This window comes from Moschus berezovskii, chromosome X (assembly GCF_049115385.1).
Source record: "Moschus berezovskii isolate FMDL1 chromosome X, NW_MosBer_1.0, whole genome shotgun sequence".
Taxonomy (NCBI): Eukaryota; Metazoa; Chordata; class Mammalia; order Artiodactyla; family Moschidae; genus Moschus; species Moschus berezovskii.
This window is the reverse complement of record NC_142488.1, coordinates 109,429,755-109,449,440: the sequence shown is the minus strand read 5'-3', so window position 1 is coordinate 109,449,440 and position 19,686 is coordinate 109,429,755. Positions and strand designations below refer to the sequence as shown.

Sequence of the window (19,686 nt, the reverse complement as noted above, 5' to 3'; positions counted from 1 at the left end):
ATTAAGAATGCGTTAAATGCCACTGAACTGCAAACTAGAAAATGGTTCATTGTATGCTGGTGAATTTCATTTCAATACTAAAAGGGGAGCCCGGAAGCAGATGTTCTTTCTTTCAAATTCTTTCCATACTATTTTCTGCAGTTGAAGACAATTTGAGGGAAGTTTCCCTTCCTTTATGGCTGCTGTGGCTGACACTTTTCAGTCCATCCCATAAAGAACACTGAAAAATTACTTCATCTCATGCAGGATGCTTCAGAATCTATACAGACCCTTGCCTCTCCACAAGGAAACATGAGTAGTTCCCCAATAGGACCTATTGTTTCCTTTAATGTGTAGGGAAGATATATTTTTCTTTTTTCCCTATTAGTCAGTTGAAGAGCAAAATGTTCTCTGGGTTCCTTATAACCTGGTCTTCAACTTCAGAGTAAGAGAGTAGGTACTTCGGAACTTTTACAAAGGTTCTTAGGATGCAATGCTTTGACAGAAAGAGTAATGCCAATTCTTGTCTTGTCTCATAAGTTGTTCTTTGTCACCTGTATGACATAGATTTAATTACCTAGCTCTCACTTTTTAATATAATCACTTGAAATCCACTGTGATTTTTCAGGCATGTCCCCATATACACCAAAAGCAGGGCAAAGAATAGGAAGACCCAGAACCCAGGAAGAAAAAGTGAGTTTGATAAGAGCCAATTTGGAGAAGGGATTAGAACACTACACAGATGACATTAAATGTATGTTTTCACTCTGGGACACTTCAACAATGAAAGACTACTTGGTACATATATTTAAGGATAAATTGCTTTGCTTTTAAAAATGACTTGAGTCCTAAATCACCCCTTTCCAGCATAGCAGGGATAGAAAATTATGATATGGACTCAGTCTTGAATATAAAAAGTCCTGTTTAGTGCTGGTGGCAACAGCTATACTACTATTCTTTAGTAATTCCCCTTGATCAAAGATTTATGTGGCGGACAAAACTGGAAAAGCTCCTCATAAAAGGGTAATTCCAAGTAACTTATTATCTCCCCCACTGTCATCTGCTAGCAGTTTTAGTCTCACCATCAAATTGCAAAGCATAGAATTACAACTATATGTTTTCCCAGACCACATGGAAATCCAGTAACTTTTTGTTTTTAGTGAGAACAACATGGATTATTCTCTGCCATGAGTGGAGAAGGGGAGATTGCTAGTAAAAATGCTGTAGGAACAACTGGCATAATGTTAATTCCAATGTATATTTTAAACATTGCATCCTTAATTTCATTTGGAAAATTTAAATGAATATAAGGTAGGACTGGAATTTTAGGACTTTTCAGTGTTTTTTAAGGATAGCAACTTAAGACCAAAATAAAATATATAGGTGAATGATGCAAATGTATCAGTTACTTACCTCAAACTCTCGACGATTCTCATAAATTGGAATGATCAACTTGGAAATTTCAGAAATTACTTCATAACACTCTGCTTTCCATAAGCCATCCACACAATGTTCTAGCAACTCCAGCAAAACTTCCTGCATTGAGAAAAAATGTAATGAGGAATTAGAGATAATTTTAGAGCTCTGGGCAAATGCAGTTTGAACTATTTCAAATGAATAAAAAACAGAATGTACTAAATTTAAGGAAATGTACAGAAGGAGTATAGTTGTGTGACTATATTTTCTAAATGACATACTTGAAATATTTGATATTGAAACCACATTCTTAAAAGTATGAAATGAATATTGACAATAGTAAACTACTATTTACTTTGTTTTGCATATAATCAAGATGTTAACCGTAGTTACAAATGGTAACATGTTGAGAAGTATTTTCCAAACTGAGGATATTAAATGTCGGACAGGGTAAATTCCACTAAGCCTATAAATGTCCATGATTTTTGCTTTCTACTAAAATTATATTTACACACAGTTAATAGAGTCTTAAGGTAATTTCACAATTTTCAAGCTGCTGCATCAGTGACATCAGTGTTCATTAAAATGATGTGATTTTGGCCAACAATACTTCCTTCCTATTGGCTCTAAAACCAGTGAGAATGATAGTATAATACCTCAAGATATAGATCTCTGACTTTGCCATAATAACAGCTTCTATAAAACAACCATCATCTCATGTTCTCAACAATGAAAAGATGATGCTAATTACTCATACTATCCATAAGTCTTAACAGTTTGTTTCTATCTTAAAGAGATGAATTTCAGACCTATAGAAGTGACTGCTACAATGGTTCTTAAAGTCTGTCCTCTAGTCAATTCTGAATTCATCTTTTATCTAAACTAGCTTTTTCCCTTGCATTTCCTACCTAGCCAGGGGTCATATCCTACAGACTCTGAACTATAAAACTAAAAGCAATTTTGACTTTACTCTTTGTTATAGGTTGAACTGTGTCCCTCACAAAGATAAGTTGAAGCCCTAACTGCCAGTGCCTCAGAATGTAACCTTATTTGGAAACAGTGTTACTGGTGATAATGATGAGTGAAGTTGATGTCATACTTGAGTGACTTACTTACAGGAGTGATTTAATGGGTGAGGCTTACTCCAAGAGGACAGAGACAAACAGGGAGAACACCATGTGACTACAGAGGCAGAGACTGGAGTAACGTAGCTATGAGCCAAGGAAACCCAAGACCAACAGCTCCCATCAGAGCTAGGAGGAGGCAAGGAAGGCTGCTACCCAGAGTCTCAGAGGAAACAGGGTCCTGGTGACACCTTGATTTCAGACCTCTGGACTCTAGAACTGTAAGACAATAAAGTTCTATTATTTTAAACCACCCAGTTTGTGTACGTTGTTATGGCAACTCTAGGAAACTAATACACTCTCAGTCTTGACTCATCTTCTAATCAGTTCATCGCCAAGTTCTGCCACTTTTACTTCCTAAATACTTCTCAAATCTGACCCTTCCTCTCCATTTCTACACTCATTGCTAAGGTTCAAGATGTCATTATTGTTTTCTAACAGATCTTCCTGCCTCCAACCTTGACACTTTCAAATATATCCTCCACAAATCTGTCATAGGGTTTTGAATAAAATACAAACCAGACTACAACCCTCTTCCCTTAGAATCTCATGGCTCCCTATCATTTGCAGAATTAAGGACAAATTCTTTCATTTGGCACACAAGTTTTGCAGCAATCTGGCTGATATTTTATAAAATCATCACTCATCAAGCTAGCCTTGTACTTTATGCTCCAGCAGTGATGAACTACTATTAGTTTCTCTGAAGCACTAAGGTGTTGCCTTAACTTTGTGCTTTTGTCCATTCTGTACCCTCGTGTCCTTTAATCCTTTTCACTTAGTTAACCCTGTAAGAAAAGTTAGATTTCACCTCTTCCAGGATCCTTCACCTCACCTGCCTCTTGAGAAACCTGTATGCAGGTCAGGAAGCAAATGTTAGAACTGTACATGGAACAACAGACTGGTTCCAAATAGGAAAAGGTGTACGTCAAGGTGGTATATTGTCACCTTGCTTATTTAACTTATATGCAGAGTACATCATGAGGAACGCTGGGCTGGAAGAGGCACAAGCTGGAATCAAGATTGCTGGGAGAAATATCAATAACCTCAGATATGCAGATGACACTACCCTTATGGCAGAAAGTGAAGAGGAACTCAAAAGCCTCTTGATGAAAGTGAAAGAGGAGAGTGAAAAGGTTGGCTTGAAGCTCAACATTCAGAAAACAAAGATCATGGCATCTGGTCCCATCACTTCATGGGAAATAGATGGAAAAACAGTGGAAACAGTGTCAGACTTTATTTTTTGGGGCTCCAAAATCACTGCAGATGCTGATTGCAGCCATGAAATTAAAAGACGCTTGCTCCTTGGAAGGAAAGTTATGACCAACCTTGATAGTATATTAAAAAGCAGAGACATTGCTTTGCCAACCAAGGTCCGTCTAGTCAAGGCAATGGTTTTTCCCGTGGTCATGTATGGATGTGAGAGTTGGACTGTGAAGAAAGCTGATCGCCGAAGAATCGATGCTTTTGAATTGTGGTGTTAGAGAAGACTCTTGAGAGTCCCTTATACTGCAAGGAGATCCAACCAGTCCATTCTAAAGGAGATCAATCCTGGATGTTCATTGCAGGGACTGATGCTAAAGCTGAAACTGCAATACTTTGGCCACCTCATGCGACGAGTTGACTCACTGGAAAAGACTGTGATGCTGGGAAAGGTTGGGGGCGGGAGGAGAAGGGGACGACGGAGAATGAGATGGCTGGATGGCATCACCGACTCTGTGGACATGAATTTGAGTGTACTCCGGGGGTTGGTGATGGACAGGGAGGCCTGGCGTGCTGTGATTCATGGGGTCGCGGAGAGTCGGACACAACTGAGCGACTGAACTGAACTGAACTGAACTGAGCGACACAAGAGACCTATTTTTCCCACTGTGATACTTCATTGGGTGGATATTTATCACTCTACTTGCCCGTTATATATGTATCTGACTTTACAAATAGGCTGTGACTCTTTAAGTGTAGGGACAATATATTATTTTGGCTTTCTCAGTCACTAGCAGGGTGGTAGTAAATAGTAGATGTTCATTAAATGTTGCTACTTGAATAATCTATATATTAACACTTAGTATTCAAAGTATCTATCAACAGTGGAAAGGAGGACATTTCCAAATCTTTGAGGAAATTTTAAAAAATCTATTACAAACTAGTAATGTTTGTCCCAGGAATGTAAAGTTGGTTTACAATTAAGAAAAACTCCAATGTAAACAGAATGTACCATGTAAACAGAATAAAAGAGAAAAAATGTGATCTCTAGCAATAGTTTCAGAAAAAGCATTTGAAAATTCTCAATACCCCTTTGCCATGTTAAAAAAGAATCCCCTCAAAACAGGGAATCGAAGAGACCTTTTTCAATCTGATAAAGAGAATTTACTAAAAACCTACAGGCTGAACACTCTTCTCCTAAATTTGGGAACAAGTCAAAATATCTGCTCTTACTATTTCTATTCAGTGTTATGCTGAAGGTGCTAGCCAGTGTAATAAGGCAATAGAGAGAGACAGAGAAGGCACAGAGATTAGCAAATGTCACACTGTCTTTCTGTGCAGATGACATGACTGTGTATGTAGAAAACCCTAAGGAATATACAAACTACTAAAACTAGTAAGACGATTTAGCACGGTTGCAGATTATAAAATCAACATACAAAATCAGTGTATTTCTGTATACTAGCAATGACGAACTGAAAAATAAGATTAAAAAAACACACAATACTATTTCCAGTAGCATCAGAACATCCATTACCTAACAAAATATCCAGGAAAGGACTTCTACTCAGAAAAAGCACAAAGTATTGCTGGGTAAAATTAAAGACAACCCAAACAAGAATTTGGCAATAAGAAATTCATGATCTGAGCCACAGTCAGCTCCTGGTCTTGTTTTTGCTAACTGTATAGAGCTTCTCCATCTTTGGCTGCAAAGAATATAATCAATCTGATTTTGGTGTTGACCATCTGGTGATGTCCATGTGTAGGGTCTTCTCTTGTGTTGTTGGAAGAGGGTGTTTGCTATGACCAGTGCGTTCTCTTGGCAGAACTCTATTAGCCTTTGCCCTGCTTCATTCCGTGCTCCAAGGCCAAATTTGCCTGTTACTCCAGGTGTTTCTTGACTTCCTACTTTTGCATTCCAGTCCCCTATAATGAAAAGGACATCTTTTTTGGGTGTTAGTTCTAAAAGGTCTTGTAGGTCTTCATAGAACCGTTCAGCTTCGGCTTCTTCAGTGTTACTGGTTGGGGCATAGGCTTGGATTACTGTAATATTGAATGGTTTGCCTTGGAAACGAACAGAGATCATCCTGTCATTTTTGAGATTGCATCCAAGTACTGCATTTCGGACTCTTTTGTTGACTATGATGACTACTCCATTTCTTCTAAGGGATTCTTGCCCATTTTAGTAGCTCCATTTCTTCATTCTGTATAATCCCTTCCGATTATACAGTGGAAGTGAGAAATAGATTTAAGGGACTAGATCTGATAGACAGAGTGCCTGATGAACTATGGATGAAGGTTTCTGACATTGTACAAGAGACAGGGATCAAGACCATCCCCAAGAAAAAGAAATGCAGAAAAGGAAAATGGCTGTCCTCCTCAGAGGACTTACAAATAGCTATGAAAAGAAGAGAAGTGAAAAGCAAAGGAGAAAAGAAAAGATATACCCATTTGAATGCAGAGTTCCAAAGAATAGCAAGGAGAGATAAGAAAGCCTTCCTCAGTGATCAGTGCAAAGAAATAGAGGAAAACAATAGAATGGAAAAGACTAGAGATCTCTTCAAGAAAATTAGAGATACCAAGGGAACATTTCATGCAAAGATGGACACAATAAAGGACAGAAACAGTAGGGACCTAACAGAAGCAGTAGATATTAAGAAAAGGTGGCAAAAATACACAGAAGAAGTATACAAAAAAGATCTTCATGACCCAGATAACTATGATGGTGTGATCCCTCACCTAGAGCCAGACATCCTGGAATGTGAAGTCAAGTGGCTCTTAGGAAGCATCACTAAGAACAAAGCTAGTGGAGGTGATGGAATTCCAGTTGAGCTATTTCAAATCCTAAAAGATGACGCTGTGAAAGTGCTGCACTCAATATGCCAGCAAATTTGGGAAACTCAGCAGTGACCACGGGACTGGAAAAGGTCAGTTTTCATCAATCCCTAAGAAAGGAAATGCTAAAGAATGCTCAAGCTGCCGCACAATTGCACTCATCTCACACACTAGTAAAGTAATGCTCAAAATTTTCCAAGCCAGGCTTCAACAGTATGTGAACTGTGAAGTTTCAGATGTTCAAGCTGGTTTCAGAAAAAGCAGAGGAACCAGAGATAAAGTTACCAACATCTGCTGGATCATTGAAAAACCAAGACAGTTCCAGAAAAACATCTATTTCTGCTTTATTGACTATGCCAAAGCCTTTGACTGTGTAGATCAAAATAAACTGTAGAAAATTCTGAAAGAGATGGGAATACCAGACCACCTAACCTGCCACCTGAGAAATCTGTATGCTGGTCAGGAAGCAACAGTTAGAACTGGACATGGAACAACAGACTGGTTCCAAATAAGAAAAGGAGTATGTCAAGGCTGTATATTGTCACCCTGCTTATTTAACTTATATGCAGAGTACATCATGAGAAATGCTGGACTGGATGAAGCACAAGAGGGAATCTAGATTGCCGGGAGAAATATCAATAACCTCAGATAGGTAGATGACACCACCCTTATGGCAGAAATCAAAGAAGAACTAAAAAGCCTCTTAATGAAAGTGAAAGAGGAGACTGAAAAAGTTGGCTTAGAGCTCAACATTCAGAAAATTAAGATCATGACATCTGGTCCCATCTACACTTCATAGCAAACAGATGGGGAAACAGTGGAAACAGTGACTTACCTTATTTTGGGGGGCTCCAAAATCACTGCAGTTGGTGATTGCAGCCATGAAATTAAAAGACTCTTACTCCTTGGAAGGAACGTTATGACCAACCTAGACAGCATATTAAAAAGCAGAGACATTACTTTGCCAGCAAAGGTCCTTCTAGTCAAGGCTATGGTTTTTCCAGTAGTCATGTATGGATGTGAGAGTTGGATTATAAAGAAAGCTGAGTGCTGAAGAGTTGATGTTTTGAACTGTGGTGTTGGAGAAGACTCTTGAGAGTCCCTTGGACTACAAGAAGTTCCACCAATTCCATCCTAAAGGAGATCACTCCCTAGTGTTCATTGGAAGAACTGATGAAACTGAAACTCCAATATATTGGCCACCTGATGTGAAGAACTTCCTCATTGGAAAAGACCTTGATGCTGGGAAAGATTGAAGGTGGGAGGAGAGGGGATGACAGAGGATGAAATGGTTTGACATAATGAACATAATAATGAACATAAGTTTGAGTAAACTAGAAGTTGGTGATGGACAAGGAGGCCTGGTGTGGTGCAGTCCATTGGATTACAAAGAATCGGACACGACTAAGCGACTCAATTGAACTGAACTGAAACAAGACTCGATTGAAAGATTCAGCATTGTTAAGCTCTGCATTCTCCACGTAGTGATATATAAATGTAACAAAATCTCAACAAAGCTTCCAGAAGGCTATTTTGAGGAAAGAGAAAAGATTATTTGAAATTTTATATGGAAATCAAAGGATATGGAGTAGCCAAAGTGACTCTGAAAAAGCAGAAAGTTGGAGGATTAACACTATATTATCCCAAGACTTACAAACTTATAGCAATCACGACAGTGTGATATTGGTATCAAGAAGCACAAATAGATCAGAGGCACAAAACAGAGTCTAGAAATAGATCACAAACATATAAAGAATTGAAATTTAACTAAGGTGCCAAAGCAATTCAGCAGGGGTGAAAGAAATTTTAATTCTCCCCAAATGCTGTGGACCATGTAAAATATCTGTGTACAAAAAAATGAATCTTCACCTCTACCTCATTACATGCACAAGAATGAATTCAGGACAGATTATAGACCCAAGTGTAAAACTCAGGAACAAAGTTTATAGCAAAACATATCTGACAGTATCTTCACAGTCTCGAGGTAAGCAAGGATTTCTCAGACCAAACACACACACACACACACACACACACACACACATACATACATACAAATAAACCTTTAAAAAAGTGTAAATTGGACTTTATCAAAACCAAAACTTTCTGCTCAATAAAAAAACTTAGTGAAGAAAATAAATATATCAATCAAATACTGGTAAACAATCTGCAGCACATATATCTATCTGACGATGGCCTTATACCCAGAATATAGAAAGAAATAACTCCCAGATATCAACAACAAAAAAAGAATAATGAAATTTATAAAATGGGCAAAAGAATTGAACGAACATTCCCAAAAGATAAATGGAAGACAAAGAACCACAAGAAAAATGAGTTGCTCAGTCGTATCTGATTCTTTGCAACCCCATGGACTACAGCACGTCAGGCCTCCCTGTCCAGCACCAAATCCCAGAGTTTACTCAAACTCATGTCCGTTGAGTCGGTGATGCCATCCAACCATTTTACCCTCTGTCCTCCTCTTCTCCTCCCACCTTCAATCTTTCCCAGCATCAGGGTCTTTTCCAATGAGTCATTTCTTCACATCAGGTGGCTAAAGTATTGGAGTTTCAGCTTCAGCATCAGTCCTTCCAATCAATATTCAGGACTTATTTCCTTTAGGATGGACTGGTTGGATCTTGCAGTGAAGTCCAAGGGACTCTCAAGAGTCTTCTCCAGCACCACAGTTCAAAAGCACCAGTTCTTCAGCTCTCAGCTTTCTTTATAGCCAACTCTCACATCCATACATGACTACTGGAAAAACCATAGTCTTGACTAGACGGACCTTTGTTGGTAAAGTTATGTCTCTGCTTTTTAATAAGCTGCCTAGTTTGGTCATAACTTTTCTTCAAAAGAGCAAGAATCTTTAAATTTCATGGCTGCAGTCACCATCTGCAGTGATTTTGGAGCCCAAGAAAATACATTCTGTCTCTGTTTCCACTGTTTCCCCATCTATTTGCCATGAAGTGATGAGACCAGATGCTGTGATCTTAGATTTCTGAGTGTTGAGTTTTAAGTCAACAGTTTCACTCTCCTTTTCACTTTCATCAAGAAGCTCTTTAGTTCCTCTTCAGTTTCTGCCATAAGGGTGATGTCATCTGCATATCTGAGGTTATTGATATTTCTCCTGACAATCTTGATTCCAGCTTTTGCTTCATCCAGTCCAGTGTTTTTCATGATGTTAAGTTAAATAAGCAGTATACAGCCTTGATGTATTCCTTTTGTGATTTGGAACCAGTCTGTTGTTCCATGTCCAGTACAAACTGTTGCTTCCTGACCTGCAAACAGATTTCTCAGGAGGCAGGTCAGGTGGTCTGGTATTCCTATCTCTTTCAGAATTTTCCAGAGTTTGTTGTGGTCCACACAGTCAAAGGCTTTGGCATAGTCAATAAAGCAGAAGTAGATATTTTTTTGGAACTCTTTTGCTTTTTCGATGATCCAATGGATGTTGGCAATTTGGTCTCTTGGTCCTCTGCTTTTTCTAAAACCAGCTTGAACATCTGGAACTTCACAGTTCACATACTGTTGAAGCCTGGCTTGGAGAATTTTGAGCATTACTTTGCTAGTGTGTGAGATAAGTGCAATTTTGCAGTAGTTTGAGCATTGTTTGACATTGGTATTAGAATGAAAACAGATCTTTTCCAGTACTGTGGCTACTGCTGAGTTTTCCAAATTTGCTGGCATATTGAGTGCAGCACTTTCACAGCATCATCTTTTAGGATTTGAAATAGCTCAAGTGTAATTCCATCACCTCCACTAGCTTTGTTTTTAGTGATGCTTCCTAAGAGCCACTTGACTTCGCATTCCAGGATGTCTGGCTCTAGGTGAGTGATCACACCATCGTGGTTATCTGGGTCATGAAAATCTTTTTTGTATAGTTCTTCTGTGTATTTTTGCCACCTTTTCTTAATATCTTCTGCTTCTGTTAGGTCTGTCTGCTTCTGTTTCTGTCCTTTATTGTGTCCATCTTTGCATAAAATGTTCCCTTGGTATCTCTAATTTTCTTGAAGAGATCTCTAGTCTTTTCCATTCTATTGTTTTCCTCCATTTCTTTGCACTGATCACTGAGGAAGGCTTTCTTGTCTCTCCTTGATATTCTTTGGAAATCTGCATTCAAATGGGTATATCTTTCCTTTTCTCCTTTGCCTTTCACTTCTCTTCTATTCACAGCAATTTTATTAGTTATTAGAGAAATACAAATGAAAAACACAGTGAGATACCACTTCACTTCTTATAAGATGGTAAAAGTATAAAAAGATTAGCAATAGCTAATGTTGGTGAGGAAGTGCAGCAGCTGAAACTCTCATCCATTGCTGGTGGGAATATAAAATGTTCCAACCACTTGGAAAAATTGTGACAATTTCTTATAAGGTTAAATACAAAACTTTCTGAGGATCCAGCAGGGTATATTTATTCAAGAAAAATGAAAGCATATGTACAAAATGTCACAGATAAGAATGTTTAAAGCAGCCATATTCTTAATAGTCCCAAATTGGAAGCAATCCAAAATCCATCCACAGGAGAATGGATTTTAAAATGTTATGTCAAGAGAATAGAATATTTAGCCTTGAAAATGAACTTTTGATTTACTCAACAACATGGATGTACCTCAAAAATTTAATGTCAAGCAAAAGAATGAAGAAACAAAACGGAGATAGTGACTGATTCCATTTTTATGACACCAAAATACTGTTAAAACTAATCTACATCAGATATTGGGGCTGGGCAGACTGACTGGAAATGGGCACAATGGAAATTTCTGGAGTAATAGACATGCTCTATTTTTTGTTTCTGGTGGTAATTTATATGGTAATTTTGACAGCTGTCAAAATTCATCAAGCTGTCCACTTAAGATGTGTGCATTTTACTGTATGTTAATTTTATCTTTAAAACTATCACAAATCAAAAGTCTGAAATGCAGTTTAAAAAGAATTAAATTATTATTGGGTCAACTCACCTACTTAAAGAAGCCATTAAATGAACAACAATTTGTATTTTTCATTTCAATAAAACTTGTAAATCAGTGGCAGTTATTTTCCGTTGGCTAGGGCACGAGGAAAAAGCCCTATTATATAAACTGAAACATAAAATGGCACTATGGAGAATATGATTCTATCTGTATACCTTAAATGAAAAGCATACATAAATTATTACTGTAGAACACAAAAGAGTTCCAACAAATGTGTTTACATAAGACACTGATTATAGTTCTTGACTAATAAGAAATATTACTACTTTCCTTTGGAGTACAAAAAAGGGTCAGGCTTAAGGCCACTTTTATGACTAAGCTGAAGCTCCTGTTTGGAAAAAAGGACATAACTTCAGCTGTGCTAATCCATTTATCTCCCGTGAACTCCCTGGAATCTTCCTGCTGTGGGCCCACACAAACTGGAGATCTTACATGAAAATCATCTAATTCTAACTAAAAGTGAATTAGTCTAACTAAAGTGAATTAATTTACCCCATGCTTCACAGTCAAGCAATAAACTTGTATTAAAATTCAAGTGTCCAGATTCTCTGTTATGATTAATTAATCCAGCAAACATGTTTTAAACATCAACTCTTCTAAGTTCTGGGAGTAAAAGCCAAGGTTACTATCCAGGTGGTCAGTGATAAAGCCTGATATTTATGTAGAACCTAATGACTTATGATTGCCGAAAAATTGATGCTTTTGAACTGTGGTGCTGGAGAAGACTCTTGAGAGTCCCTTGGACTGCAAGGAGATCCAACTAGTCCATTCTAAAGGAGATCAATCCTGGGTGTTCATTGGAAGGACTGATGCTAAAACTGAAACTGCAATACTTTGGCCACCTCATGCGACGAGTTGACTCACTGGAAAAGACTCTGATGCTGGGAAAGGTTGGGGGTGGGAGGAGAAGGGGACGACCGAGAATGAGATGGCTGGATGGCAGGGGTTTGAGTGAACTCTGGGAGTTTGTGATGGACAGGGAGGCCTGGCGTGCTGTGATTCATGGGGTCGCAAAGAGTTGGACATGACTGAGCGACTGAACTGAACTGAACTGGACTGGATGACTTATAAAGAACCTTCATGTTTATTGTGAAGTGACCAGGATAGTACTATTGTCTTTATTTTATTATTTTTCACTTAAGAAATATTTATTGATTTCATACTATGTGCTAATCATTTTGGGCTTCCCTGGTGGTGCAGATGCTGAAGAATCTGCCTGCAATGCAGGCGATCAAGGTTTAATCCCTGGGTTGGGAAGAGGCCCTGGAGAAGGAAATGGCAACCCACTCGAGCATTTTTGATGCTAGACGGGCTCCTACTGTTACGAATCTTTATATTGTGTTCATTTCTGCCACACAACATGAGTCAGTCATTAAGTGTGTGTGTGCGTGTGTATATATATACCCTCTCTCTTGAGCCTCCCTCCCACCCCCAGATCCTAGCCCTCTAGGTCATCACAGAGCACCAGGTTGAGCTCCCTGTGTTATATACCAACTTACCACTAGATATCTGTTTTACATGTGGTCATGTATATGTTTTAATGCTACTGTGTTCCTCACTGTGTCTGTTTATATTGATGAGGACAGAGACTCATAGAGAAGTAGTAGGTAAAAAAAAAAAAAAGAAGTAATAGGTAAAGCGTCTAGGCGTAGATCATTTTAGCTAAATGAACCAGAGCTAGCTTGAGACTGCTTATATTTAAAAAGCACAATTCATAGAGTACAAAGTGTGTCTCTATCACTTGAAACTGCTGCTCCTTACGTTTCTCAATACAACCTTGAAAAAAATCATTTCTATGGGACTTCAGTTCAGTTCAGTTCAGTCACTCAGTCGTATCTGACTCTTTGTGACCCCATGAATCACAGCACACCAGGCCTCCCCATCTATCACCAACTCCCGGAGTTCACTCAAACTCATATCCATCGAGTAGTTGATGCCATCCAGCCATCTCACTCTCTGTCCTCCCCGTCTCCTCCTGCCCCCAATCCCTCCCAGTATCAGTCTTTTCCAGTGAGTCAACTCGTCGCATGAGGTGGCCAAAGTATTGCAGTTTCAGCTTTAGCATCAGTCCTTCCAATGAACACCCAGGATTGATCTCCATTAGAATGGACTCGTTGGATCTCCTTGCAGTACAAGGGACTCTCAAGAGTCTTCTCCAGCACCACAGTTCAAAGCATCAATTCTTCGGCGATCAGCTTTCTTCACAGTCCAACTCTCACATCCATACATGACCATGGGAAAAACCATAGCCTTGACTAGACGGACCTTGGTTGGCAAAGTAATGTCTCTGCTTTTTAATATGCTATCTAGGCTGGTCACAACTTTCCTTCCAAGGAGCAAGCGTCTTTTAATTTCAAGGCTACAATCAGCATCCACAGTGATTTTGTAGCCCAAAAAAATAAAGTCTGACACTGTTTCCACTGTTTTTCCATCTATTTCCCATGAAGTGATGGGACCAGATGCCATGATCTTCGTTTTCTGAATGTTGAGCTTCAAGCCAACCTTTTCACTTTCCTCTTTCACTTTCATCAAGAGGCTTTTGAGTTCCTCTTCATTTTCTGCCATAAGGGTAGTGTCATCTGCATATTTGAGGTTATTGATATTTCTCCCAGCAATCTTGATTCCAGCTTGTGCTTCTTCCAGCCCAGCGTTCCTCATGATGTACTCTGCATATAAGTTAAATATACAAACTCAACGTACTCCATTTCCTATTTGGAACCAGTCTGTTGTTCCATGTCCAGTTCTAACTGTTGCTTCCTGACCTGCATACAGGTTTCTCAAGAGGCAGGTCAGGTGGTCTGGTATTCCCATCTCCTTTAGAATTTTCCACAGTTTATTGTGATCCACACAGTCAAAGGCTTTGGCATAGTCAATGAAGCAGAAATAGATGTTTTTCTGGAACTCTCTTGCTTGTTCCATGATCCAGCGGATGTTGGCAATTTGATCTCTGGTGCCTCTGCCTTTTCTAAAACCTGCTTGAACATCTGGGAGTTCACAGTTCACATATTGCTGAAGCCTGGCTTGGAGAATTTTGAGCATAACTTTACTAGCGTGTGAGATGAGTGCAATTGTGGGGTAGTTTGAGCATTCTTTGGTATTGCTTTTCTTTGGGATTGGAATGAAGACTGACCTTTTTCAGTCCTGTGGCCACTGCTGAGTTTTCCAAATTTGCTGGCATATTGAGTGCAGCACTTTCACAGCATCATCTTTCAGGATTTGAAATAGCTCAATTGGAATTCCATCACCTCCACTAGCTTTGTTCATAGTGATGCTTTCTAAGGCCCACTTGACTTCACATTCCAAGATGTCTGGCTCCAGGTGTGTTATCACGCCATCGTGATTATCTTGGTCGTGAAGATCTTTTTTGTACAGTTCTTCTGTGTATTCTTGCCACCTCTTCTTAATATCTTCTGCTTCTGTTAGGTCCATACCATTTCTGTCCTTTTTCGAGCCCATCTTTGCATGAAATGTTCCCTTGGAATCTCTAATTTTCTTGAAGAGATCTCTTGTTTTTCCTATTCTGTTGCTTTCCTCTATTTCTTTGCATTGATCGCTGAGGAAGGCTTTCTTATCTCTCCCTGCTATTCTTTAGAACTCTGCATTCAGATGCCTATATCTTTCCTTTTCTCCTTTGCTTTTCACTTCTCTTCTTTTCACAGCTATTTGTAAGGCCTCCTCAGACAGGACTACAACAACTTTAATCTTTCTCTTTTTGTTGTTTCTTTTTTTTGGTCTTCACATTCCTTAAATGTGAATGTCATTGTGATTCAGTTCTTGGTTCTCTGGTCTTCACTTGCTATATTATTTCCCATTATCATTGTGCTTTGCTTCTCACACAGCTATGATTTCTAGATGTGGTTCCACAACCCTGATCTCTCTCCTTAGATTTAGTTCTTAATGTCTAATGACCTGATGTTGTTTCCATTTCAATAACCTTCCACTGATACTTTAAATTCAATACTCATCTAAAATGGAATTCCCCACCTTCCCTGTAAAATCATCCATCCATCATTTTTCTATAAATATCCAAACCTGAAATCTCAGTGCTACTTTTGACTCTTCTCCTACATAGCCAACAAGTCTTCCTCTTTTCCTCCGTGTTCCCTGAACCTGTCACTAGCTGGGTTTAGGCCTGGCTGCTTCACAACTGGACACTTAGGGCAGCCCGCATTCCAGCCTCTGCCCCCAGCTGCCATCCATTGACCTCCAATACATTTCCCACATTACCACCAACTTAAACTTTCCTCCTCCTTGCTTACATCTCATTACTATTCTGCTCAAAAATCTTTGACAGCAACTCAACATTCTAATCAATAAAGTCCAGACATTCAAAGTTTCTCAAAATCGGACCTCCACTACTACTCTTCCCTATGAAAACCTAGTGGCTTAGCCAAAATGATCCATTCATTCTGCCCCCTAAAATACTCTTTACACTTTCCCACTTCTTAACTTTTAACCCTGCTATCCTCTGCTGCTGAAATGCCTTCAGGGCATCCTCATTCTTTAAACCTCTCTCTAATCCTAACTCTCCTCAGCCCAAATATCTCTTACTTTTGATTCTACACGGAACATATGGTCTGTATCATTCAAATGGCACTGCCTGTCTTCTCTCTATTTTGTGCAGGTGGATAGTTCCTTTAGGTAGACATTGGAGGTCAGGGAATCAGCATATCTAATTATTTTATACCTCTTCTATCACCAAGTCCAAAGCGTTGCTCATAAGTCAGTGGTCAACAAATATTTATTGAGTGAATGACAACTGCAGCTGTTTACTATCCATATGAAGCTCAGAGCAGAAATTTTTCATCGTTAAAACATCTTTAAAAGAGGAGAAGAAGCCTCCTCTCCTTAGCTGTTACATTCTTAACTCTATTTTTTATGGAGATGTCTCTAGAGTATTGTGACTGTGGTCTGGTTTCTGGGAAGGTGATTGGATGATGATACATGGTACATTTCCAAAACTAGACAGGAAGAACTATTGCAGAGATAGGGTTCCACATTCCTAAAAGGGACATCTGTTCCCTGGGTAGTTTTAATCCTTATAGTTCATCAACCCTTAGTTACCTTTCAAATTAAGTTATCTGTAATAATTTCTCCATGTAAATATATTTAAAGAAGTTACATTTATCTAACTGGCAATGTAGTCCCTGGAGTCTTACGTCACTATTATGGATATCCAACATTCCAGTATCCTCTTTCATTGCTCCTTCTTCATCAGTGTTGGGAGTAATATTCTTGAAGGCTGAACATCCATTAGGGATTAATTCTGTGTGAATAAAAAACAATGAAATAAATTTACTTTTTAAAAGTGTTTTGTAAATGAAAGATTTGCATTGATTAGTTATCCTTAAAAATATATACATATTTCTGATAAGGAACATTGTCATAAGTGCAATTTTCAGTTACAACCCCCCCCCCAAATTTTAACAATTCTTTCTACTATACCTCCTACCAGTCTTTTCCCCAAACATTGAGCTCAAGGTACTTACAAATAAGTTTCATTCTCTGACTATGCCTCATCTGCAATGCCTACTATAGTAAGTGTTTTCCTAATGTGATCTAAAAATTGTCACTAACACTTTGATCCTATGTATGTTTATCATCTATCATGTAAACAAAAAGGGCATGTACTTTTCAGGTAAACATTGATGAGCTTTTGTAATCATCTCTAGTTCCTTGTTTTACTGGAGAACTGGAAAAGTGGTCTAGGGCTTGTAAAGAGAGGCAGGAAATAAAATACATGCCAGGGATGAAGCATCCTTGGATAGGGCTGGAAGAACTAGAGCTTTTGGAGTTAGGCAGACCCAGTTCTATCATTAACTGTGTGATTTTAGATATGTTTATCTCTCTAAGACTGTATCTGTAAAACAGATGGCAACTACTTATAAGAATTCAATGAAATGTAAAGTGTTTAGAACAGTACCTAACGTACAACAAGTATTCAATTAATTAGTTTTACCAAAGCTACCAACAAGTAAACTAGGTTTCTCTGCTGCTGCTGCTGCTGTTAAGTCGCTTCAGTCATGTCCGACTCTGTGCGACCCCATAGACGGCAGCCCATCAGGCTCCGCCATCCCTGGGATTCTCCAGGCAAGAACACTGGAGTGGGTTGCCATTTCCTTCTCCAATGCATGAAAGTGAAAAGTGAAACTGAAGTCGCTCAGTCGTGTCCGACTCTTAGCGACCCCATGGACTGCAGCCTACCAGGCTGCTCCGTCCATGGGAGCTTCCAGGCAAGAGTACTAGAATGAGGTGCCATTGCCTTCTCCGAGGTTTCTCTAGATAAAATTAAATAATTGCTATCAGTTGGTATAGTAAGAGACTGCAGTTGGACCGCTGGGAGGTAAGAGTGAGCCCAAGCTGAGAACAGCTGCTGTAGGATTGTGGACCAAATTGTTATCATCAAACAAGAGTCTGGGGATAGAAGGCCACACAAGGTTGTTCTACAGATTTTGCACTTAGCAACATGTCCCAACACTTTTGCTGTGGTTGCATTTACCCCTATATAAGTGGGTTGTAACTTTAAAGGAAAATTCAGTCTCCTTATAACAGAATCTGCTAGTCAGTAGAAAATCACTGGTCGCAAAGGGGACAGTTTTTGCCATCTACTGTCCTACAGTCTAATAGTGATGCTTAGAAATGATGACGTACTCACAACTAAATATTTGGTAAGCTTCCTGGTGTTAGAGGCTGGGGAAGGAAGAAGGAAGGTTTAAGAAGGCCAAACTTCATACTGAGATTTCTCAGCATTCTGATCATGTATCGTGTCTTGGTCTATGGGACACTCATTGAGTAGTAGTGCATTGAGAGAACATTTGAAATTTAGAAGAAAATACCCCACTTGATTACCTTTATAAAGTGAAGGGTTAGGCAGTTAAGGATAAGGGCCCAAAACTTGAGTGAACAGATAAAGAATATAGTCCTTAACAAAGAAAAGAGTCAATCCCCTGAAGGCCTCAGGCAGCTACATTCATGACTGGGGGAAAAATTCTGTCGACTCTGAGGATAGTTTATTCTAAAAGATTCCCACATTCAAGGTTTCTCGAGAAGCCCAGGATTTAGGAGACGACAAAATGGGGCCAAAGCATCTTGGGAAGGTTTTTTCGTGTGTATCTCAAGTAAAGGGAGGGTAAATTATGGTTCCTTTCAGAAACAAACAGGTTAAGAATTACTGCAATCCACTCTTCTTGCTAAGTGCATTATCTTGATTCCTATGCCTGATGATGCATTTCCAATTAGAGATCATCTCCTGTGTGTGTGTATATATACACACACACATCCCGTGTGGCTTTCCTTGTGGCTCAGCTGGTAAAGAATCCACCTCCTATGCAGGAGACCTGGGTTCGATTCCAACACAAACATATTCATATATATATATATTTATGAATATACTTGTTTGTTTAAATTATCAACACCCACCAAACTATCCAATGGCAAGAGGACTCTTTTTTGTGGGTCTTCAAAATGCTTGGGGAAAACTTTGATTCCCTTTAGTCTTGTTTCAGATGAAACAAGTTACTAAATCTAGGCCAGTGTATATGTGTGTGAGGGCTCTTCCGTAGCCCTATGTAGCATTATATCACACGGTCTTGAAGGGTCTGCTTTAAATCTTTCTGGTATGTGACCTGGATTCCTGATTCTGCCCTTCAGAGCTGTGGCTTCTGTTTTCCTGATGTTATCCTAGGGCAAGCAAGATGCAAACTGTCCAAGAAGACCGCTACCTTAAGCACGAATGGTCCGTGAAGAAAGTGGAGGAGAGTTTGGAGGGTGGGAAAGCTACCCTTGCTAAAATAAGACTGCTAGTTAGAAGAGGATTAGGAGATAAGAGCCTCAAGTGGAGGGCAGAAAGGGGAAAGGCTGTGACTAGGAAGGACCTGAGGAAAGCTGTCAGATCCCGGGTATAAAGACTTGGGAGAGGTCAACATTACCCTATAAAGCATGGCAAGAACAGACTCTATGGGAAAGGAAATTCCTTTTCCTGGGGTGATGGAGGAGCTCTACACGCCTCAAGCTTTGCTGAATCTCAGATGCTCTGCGGAGGTGGAAGAATGCACACTTGATTCTTGTCTACCCTGGGGGAAACAGCTGTGCGCTGTCTCAGGAAGAGAAGAGGAAGAGGCACAGGAATCTAGTCTCCAGAGAATGACACCTAGAACATGTTGAGGT

At 39.3% G+C, this 19,686-nt stretch overlaps 1 protein-coding gene across 1 annotated transcript in view; it reads right to left on the bottom strand.

Annotated features, from left to right (window-relative positions):
* Positions 1–19,686, bottom strand: part of LOC148773431 (dedicator of cytokinesis protein 11-like) — a 47,322-nt gene that overhangs the window by 20,734 nt on the left and 6,902 nt on the right. The window contains exon 2 of the mRNA XM_088834297.1: positions 1,393–1,515. Coding sequence (XP_088690423.1) covers positions 1,393–1,515 — 123 coding nt within the window. The remainder of the gene's footprint in view (positions 1–1,392; positions 1,516–19,686) is intronic.